Source organism: Xenopus laevis, chromosome 3L (assembly GCF_017654675.1).
Source record: "Xenopus laevis strain J_2021 chromosome 3L, Xenopus_laevis_v10.1, whole genome shotgun sequence".
Taxonomy (NCBI): Eukaryota; Metazoa; Chordata; class Amphibia; order Anura; family Pipidae; genus Xenopus; species Xenopus laevis.
Window position 1 is genome coordinate 159,138,378 of NC_054375.1, and position 8,121 is coordinate 159,146,498.

An 8,121-nucleotide genomic window follows, 5' to 3' on the forward strand; every position below is an offset into this window, starting at 1 on the left:
AATATGGTGCTTTGCTCTTGTTTTTGCACTTTGACCCTTTGTTTGTAAATGATCCTAAATTGGTGTTTTTTTCAGCCCGAACCACAGTACAAGATAAGTGTGCAACTGTATATGTTAAATACTCCTGTGCTGTTCTTCCTTCTATGAAACAGCTCAGCAAGGTGCGTCAATTAAAAATGGTAAAATCCATTATTTATTGGTTTTTTTGGCAAAGGGTAACAATTTGCATAAACTGAATTTGCTGCACTGTGGCCCCAGCCTTTCATGACACAGGGGCCCCAGCAACTCTTAGATGCTTTATGTGTACTGATACGGAAACATGTTTTTCACGCTTCTGTTTAATTAGCGCAAACCTCTCGGATATACAGGAGGTCATTTATGTAAAAGGGAAAAAACTTTTATTAGAATATAGGGGAAAGGCTCACATGCCTACTATGGCACTAAATCATGATCATGCCTATGAGTTTTCAATGTTTTTATGTCCTAATAAAAGCTTTTCCCTTTTCATAAATTACTACCTTCCTGTGTATTTGAGAATCTTTCAATCTTATTAAAAGTGTTTTAATACACAGACTCAGCCAGGCAATTACAGGGCCTGTAAGTCTGACATCTGTGAGGGCAAGTTATTTGAAGATCTGTTAAGGCATCACATTTGAGGTTGTGTTTTGGAGCATGGCACAATAATTAGGAATCAGGTAGCCTTCATGGGGGATAGGGCACATCATGCCAAAGATATTTACTTGCGTTTGTAATGTAGTAAATAGGAAGGAACACATAGGGGGTTATTTAGTAAGGTCCTAATTTATCTCAGTATTTCTAATATCCAACTCCAAGCAACTCCGAATTCCCAAATAGAAAAATAGGGTCGGGCAAATTATTTGAGGTTCGGATATTCGGAGCTTGATAAATAACCCCCATAATGAGCTACTGGTATCAATACTCAGTACAATATTAACAAGGGACTGGTCCAACCGCCCCTCTTTTTGCATCTGCAGGGAGATTTTTCAGTTTTGAGGCAAAAATGATGCTAAAGACATAATGTTAGGAAAAAGAAGACAATATAGCTGTTATCTCTATATAAAAAGCAGAAGTAATATAAGTTTGAGAAAGGTATTAGGTGTTCCCTTGTGATGGTGCCAAAAGCTTGTCTTCCTATTCCTTGGTGAATAGTTTTGGCTACTGCAACAATTCAAGAGCATCTTATCCCCACCACAATGCATTGGCATGACTTGCCTGATATCATCAATGGAAAACATAAAACAGCTCTGATATATTGTTAATGCAAATACAATGTGCAAAAATGAACAAATTACCAGCGTATTTCAAAGAAGTTTGCACAAAATTTACCAAATTGGCATCTGCATTGGTAAATTAAGTGCACAAATTGACTTGCTGTCAAGAATGTGGGCGAGAGTTGGGTTTAGTGAGCCGTCCATTAGGTGCAAGTCAGTTGGGTGAGTAGTAGGTGCAACCAGGCCTGGACTGGGAGTCAAAATAGGCCCTGCCATTCCAATTACACAGAGGCCCAAACAGCCCCCTACCAGCCCACTAAATACTGACTTTCTATGGGGCCTTATAGCAGCCCCTCTGGCATTTGCCAGAACCCACAGATTGCCAGTCCGGGCCTGGGTGCAACATGGACAGGGATGTAACATCTCATCAAGACGGATCTTCAATCTAAGGCTCCCCTGTATCTCCTGTACTTTAAATGGAGGAGGTGTAGATGCAAAAACTTTTGTGAAGAACATTCCTAATCAATTTTGCAATTTATTTTATATAATTATAATTGTAATTTATCCCTTCAAAGCACCAATCCACAGTGATATTTTTACCAACATTGGACAAATTTGCACCTGGACAGTAACCCATGACAACCAATCACATTTGCCTTCCTTGGTCACAAATGTTCTGGTATTTTGAGGGTATTTTTGATTATGGCTAATGATGACCATGTAACGGAACATTTTTGTGTAAAGATCATTCAATTTGTGTTATTTATGTTGTGTAATGGTGATTCTATCATAAACTGTGATTTCTAATTACTGAAACATTGCATTCAGTTCACATTGTAACTTTGGGTCCATTTATTAAACCTTGATTTTTTTCTTCTAGAGTTTTTAGGGGGAAAACTCACATTTTTTAGAGATTTATTATACCCCAAAGATGCTAAAAATCCCAATCCCAAATGACTCCATCATGTACAAGTCAATGGCAGATGTCCCTGAAGTTGTGACATTGTGACCGACGCTGGATAACCCGATAAAGTCGGGGTTTCCGGAGACAACTCTAAAAGATCGTTCAATTCGGGCGACAATCCATTTGATACGAATTGAAGCTTGATTTTGAGTTAAATTTGTGGATGGGATTTAGGTCGGGTTTGTTTCAATAAAAAATGAGAAAAAAAATAGAGTTTTAATAAATAACCCCCAAATTTATCTGCACACGATCCCCTATAAAACTGGCAGGAAAACCACATATTTCTGTTTCTACAAACTCGCTCTGCTTATCTGATCTGTTCATTTATACGGAATAGAACTGCTTTAAAGTGTCTTTTTTATGCTTATCAGAATTGTGCTGCAATAAATGAGCAGTTTATTATAAATGATGAAGAAGATTTCAAATCCAACCAACAGTTTAACGAAGGGTAATAAAAGTCGTCGGGAATTCACAGATCCCTTTTCCTTATGGAAGTCAAACTTGGATCAATACTTTTAGTTTTTATTGGCTTGAACAGACATATATATATATATATATATAAAACATCCTTTATTGAATTAAAAACCTGCTTCTGCTTCCAGACTGACAATGCTTGAATCCTAGTTTGGTGGAACACCTAGAAAACTAGAAAATACACCACAATTGACAATCAATTGACAATCACAATCAAAGAGAAAAGTAGGAACACACAGACAGATTGTATGCTTGCTTGCCCATAACTTCCAAACCAAGAAGCCATTATCCTTCTCAATTCCCACTCCACTTCTCCATATTCCTTTTAAATCGGTGTCTTTCTTGAATGAATGTCCTATCATAAGATTTTTTCCATTATCTCCTCCACTGAATGTGACTCTGGAACAGCTGGAATAGTCCTTACCTAAAGTTGTCACACAAAGAACTATCATGTTATTCAATGAGGACATGAAACAGAAGAAAACATAAGCAACATTAGAGAGAAAGACAGTTAACAAGTAAATCAACATAGTGTGTGGGGCATAGTTGATGAAGCAGAAGTACCCCGACCCAAATCTCCTCCCCATGTTCCCTTACTTTGCCCACTACCTCATCTAACCTGTCTTCCACAGAATCCTTTACTGACTCCCCCTACACCTAGTTTACAATCTCATCCAACCCTCTAACCATCTTCTCCCCCAAAACAGCTGCACTATCATCATTGAGGTGCCTCCATCCCTGGCAAAAAGCTTTTAGTCAATGGAAAAATCAGCCCAGTTAATCATAAACCCAAATTCTCTCTTCCTACACCCCTACAGATGGTCATTAATCTCCTGCTGTCTTCTTAACATTGCTCTGAGAAAATTACCTTGGAAGTCCTCATCCTCAACTCTTCACTTTTTTAAAATCATTCTTGAGAACTCCCCCCCCCAGCTTTGTCATTGGTACCTATGTGTACCAAGACAACAGGGTTGTTCCACCAAATGTGAACCCTAGCACCAGGCAAGCAGCAGACTCTTCCACCACATGCAGAACCCTAACACCAGGCAAGCAGCAGACTGTTTGGTCATGAAGGGTCCTTATGCCAGATTACCCTATATACATTTCTAATAATTGAATCCCCTATAACTATAAATTGCCTTTCCTTCCTTGCACTCCCCCCACCACCCGTATTAGAGACACTGACCCCCAGGGTGCTCTGAGAGTCAGTCTGCTCCATACACACCAGTTCAGAGCTTTCCTCCCCAGTATCTTCACCCAAAATTGCGAATCTGTTGCTTTGGACAGGCTGTGGACCAGCCCCCCTACCCTTCCGTCCCCAACTTCCCATCGTAACTGTAACAAACCTCCCTCTCTCATTAGCCTCCACTGCCCCTTTTCCACCTCCAACTCCACTAGCCCCTGCCATTGGTTGCTCTGTGAACTCCTTTCCTCCCCCACGTTTGCCCCTCAGTGCTGCAATTCCTCATATTACTCCTTTCCCTTGTCCAACTTCATCTCAGTAGTCACCCGAATAGCCCCTCCCCCTGCTCCCATCAGAAGTAGCAAATTCTTTAAAAGACATGGAGTTTGGAGTTTGTCCAGTACAGGAAGATCATGATCAGTATGACACAATCTTCCCTATTCACTGCAGTACCTAAAATATCTTTATCAAACATCTTACTACTACTAATAATAATAACAAAAAAAGTACTGCAATTGCAAATACAATTGTCTGTTTGTGTTACTTGCCCTAAATTGTCATCACATTTTCGACACAAATCTTGGAATTTGTTTCCACATATGGAGACATATGGCTTGACCCTGTAGCCATCAAGCCAAACCTTACCTGTCCATGTTCTACAATATTTAAGGGTACACAAGATACCCCCATTAGTTCTCTTGCATTGTGCCCATGGCATCTGTACATGACCACTCGTTTCTCTGACATGACAGACCATCCGACTGCCCAGCTTAAAACGATGATCCTTCCCATCTTAGAGTTGCCATGTAAAAGTCAAGTATTGCTAATGCTAAAAACATTTGCATCTGTTCCCCAGATTCCATGAGCACCCCCTGCCCAGAGGACTGGTCTCTGTTTTCTGGCAAATGCTACTACTTCTCCAATGTGCCTGTATCCTGGGAAGAGGCAAAACACGCGTGTGAGAAGAAGAAATCAAACTTGATTGTGATCAACAGCAAAACGGAACAGGTGGGCACATGTACAAATATGAGCATCCCATTATTGGGGTACAGGATGAGGTATCTTCAATTTACAGATATGGATGTAGGTGAATGATGATGTATTCAGAGCATGGGGGCAGTATAGTGTAATACAATAATAATAATCATAATGAGTGAATGGAATTGTGAATTAAATGGTAAAGAAAGAGATTGGATACCATATTGCTTTTTTAGGGGAGATGAACTAAAGTTCATTTTATTTCATCAGGACTATGCCGTGAAGATCAGCTTGGGACAGTACACGTGGATTGGACTCACTGAGATTGACAATGAATGGAAATGGGTGGACGGAACCCCCTATAATTCCAAACAAATGTGAGGCCCAGAAGCTGAGTATTCCTCTCGGTGGGATGTGGCTATTCCACAACTGTCTGTGTCTTTCCAATGTAGAAAAATATTGTCTGACTCTTGTGATGTTCTTGCTATACAAATGCGCAAAAAGAAACCCAAGAACATGCTGGACCATGATAAACCCAACACCAACATATTCTTCTCTGTGATTAAATGGATTGGGGGGGTGTTCATTGAATCCAATTAAAGATTCCTTCTCATTGTCTTGACCAATTAATAATACAAAGCTCTGGTTCTTCCTCCATGTATTGTATCCTTCAGTATTAGTTCTGCTATTTACCCAAGAGAATCATCTGAAGGTAATTGGGGTGTCTTCTTCTATTACTCAAGATGCTATTAGTACTGTTCAGGTACAGCAGTGCACCCACCATCAGCATTTGTTTGAAAAATTTTCCAGACACTGATCTGAAGAAATGGAGATAAAACAAACATTTCCCAGACATTCATCTTATATTGTCGTCATGTTCCACCATGCCACTCCTTGGTCAATAATAGGTCATTATCTACTAGGGATGCATCAAATCCAGGATTCACTTTGGGATTTGACCAGGATTCGGATTCCACCCAACCCTTCTGCCCGGCCAAACCGAATCTGAATACTAATTTGCATATGCAAATTAGAGGTGGGGAGGGAAATTGCGTGACCTTTTGTCACGAAACAAGAAAAAATGTTTCCCCCTTCCCCAGTCCCTGATGGTGGTTCTTGACATCGTGATCTGCACTGGATAATCTGATAATCAGGGTTTTTGGCTGATAATACAAATTGCCGCTAGATTTTGTCTTGGCGTTTTGTCGCTCTGATTTTTTCAAAAGAAATTATTGATAAATGACTTCAATTTGTGGAAGGGAGTTTGGTCAGATTTGTTTTCATAAAATAATGAGATTAATTTGAGTTTTAGTGGATCAGCCCCTTAATGATGATGTTATAAACACATAAATACACACATACACATACATACATACATACATACATACATACAGTACATACATACACATACATAAATACATACATACACATAAATACATACATACATACACATACATACATACATACATACATACATATACGTTGACCATTAAAGTGATGGTACTTCAGCTTAGATGGTAAAGAGGAAAGTGACCTCATTCACTTTTCAGATACAAGAGGTGGTATAACAATGCTATAGAAGAGGACTTTGGGAGGGCCAAGGCCATCACATGGGGTTTACACTTTACCATTTGATTGGCTAAAAATGGCAACCCCCGCATGATTAACAGGGGTGTACCAATGAAACTAACCGATTATTTCAAATTTTATAATATGCATGCACAATTAGCAATAATATATGAATACTTGAAAGCTAAAATCTGTATTGTCTTAAAGAACCTGCAAAGAAGGGATGGGAAAGACATACAACATAATAACATTTGTGTGGTCCGTGTGGAGCTTGTAATGAATCTTGTTTAGAATTTTCATTAATTAGCCTTTCTATTTGTAAGTTTAGTATCAGCTCTGTCACAGGTCTGATAAAAGTTAACTACAGTATATCAACGATACATGATGAAGAACTTTCAACTTAAGGTATTTAAAGGATTTTTTGTGGGATTGTTACCATGAACCAGTTGTATTGGCAGATATAGTAGATAACTTCAAGGAAGGGTTTGGAGCTTTAGATTTTTTCAGAAAGTGATACAATATAAGAACACAAGGCAAATAGGATTTATACTCTTAGTAAATGGCTAATCCGGGAACGGTCAGCAAGGAGCCTTTTCTCTTCATCGGTCCACTCAAGAGTCAAGACATCTTTGGGTTTTACATGATTTATTTGAAGGTTATTTAGGTGGCTTCAGAGATTCTGAGAAGAGGTTGGAGTTGTGGTTTTAGGACGTGGAACTTGTTTCATGCAGTGCGGAAACTGATCTGAGGTCAATCGCAGGCAAATTCTGGAAAAATATGTCAAGTTAAGAGGTGGAAAGACTAAGACTAAAATGCTGGGATTTTTTTTCTACTTAATCTTACTTGGGCATGAGAAGGCAGGGGCGTTTCTCATGATTCAAACCCCATTGAGGTAAAGGTCATAGTGAAGCCAAGAACTAACACTACTGTTTATTTTGTCCGTATGTTACGCAAAGGAGAACTTGGCCCCCGGACTTCCCCATTCAGTTATTAACAGGGAAACAACTTTAAAACAAGTGAGTGAAGTTGACCACAAGGTCAGTGAATCCAATTCCTCCAAATTATTTCTTGGGTCTTCAATCTCTTCTACAAACAGTTTTCCCCAAGATTCGAATTCCCCACTCTACATTTCAGGACTCCCCTCATGTCTTGGTGCTGCCCTCTTGCTGAGTAACTTAAAGTTCACTCCTTCCCTTGCTCCTCATAGAAAGCTGCCTGAGTGCCTTGCTGGCACTTTATTGTCCCCTCACTAGTTGCCTTACTTCCACTCCTCACTCTTCCATTCCCAGCCCTGATATGGAGGAGAATTGAAGATTATGACCCAGGAGCCGCCCAGTGCATTTGGCAATAACTGGGGTGTTGTGAGAACATTAGAGACTACATGCTGGGGAGACCATTTAAGGAATGTGGGGTAACGCTTGTCCCTTTGTGTAACAGGAACATTACAAAGTGACTTGCAGTGAATTCTCAACATGATGGACAAGCTGGGGCACCTGATACAAGCAATTCAGATAAGTACTAAGAGATCCGATCTGCTCTATGTTCCCTAACTGTGCCTCGTTGGTAAGAAAGGGATACCCCTCTCTGCTCAGTAACTCTGTACAATAATAGGAATTTAGGTTGAAAAAGAGGCACACATCAATCAAGTTCAACCTTTCTATATAAATAAAACCTGTCTGGTTGCCAGCTGATGCAGATAAGGCTAAAAATCCCATCTAAAG

General features: G+C 39.7%; 1 protein-coding gene across 1 annotated transcript; it reads left to right on the top strand.

Moving 5' to 3' along the window:
* The first annotated feature begins 4,310 nt into the window (after positions 1–4,310).
* LOC108710671 (asialoglycoprotein receptor 2) lies at positions 4,311–5,371 on the top strand. The gene is made up of 2 exons (XM_018251785.2): positions 4,311–4,861; positions 5,102–5,371. Exons 1-2 carry the CDS (start codon positions 4,715–4,717, stop codon positions 5,210–5,212), a joined length of 258 nt encoding a protein of 85 aa, XP_018107274.1. The 5' UTR covers positions 4,311–4,714; the 3' UTR covers positions 5,213–5,371.
* Positions 5,372–8,121: the final 2,750 nt, after the last annotated feature.

Coding starts and splice junctions, on each gene's coding strand:
- LOC108710671 (XM_018251785.2), top strand. CDS start 4,715: ATGAGCACCCCCTGCCCAGAGGACTGGTCTCTGTTTTCTGGCAAATGC. Junction 4,862..5,101: donor TCAACAGCAAAACGGAACAG/GTGGGCACATGT, acceptor TTATTTCATCAG/GACTATGCCGTGAAGATCAG.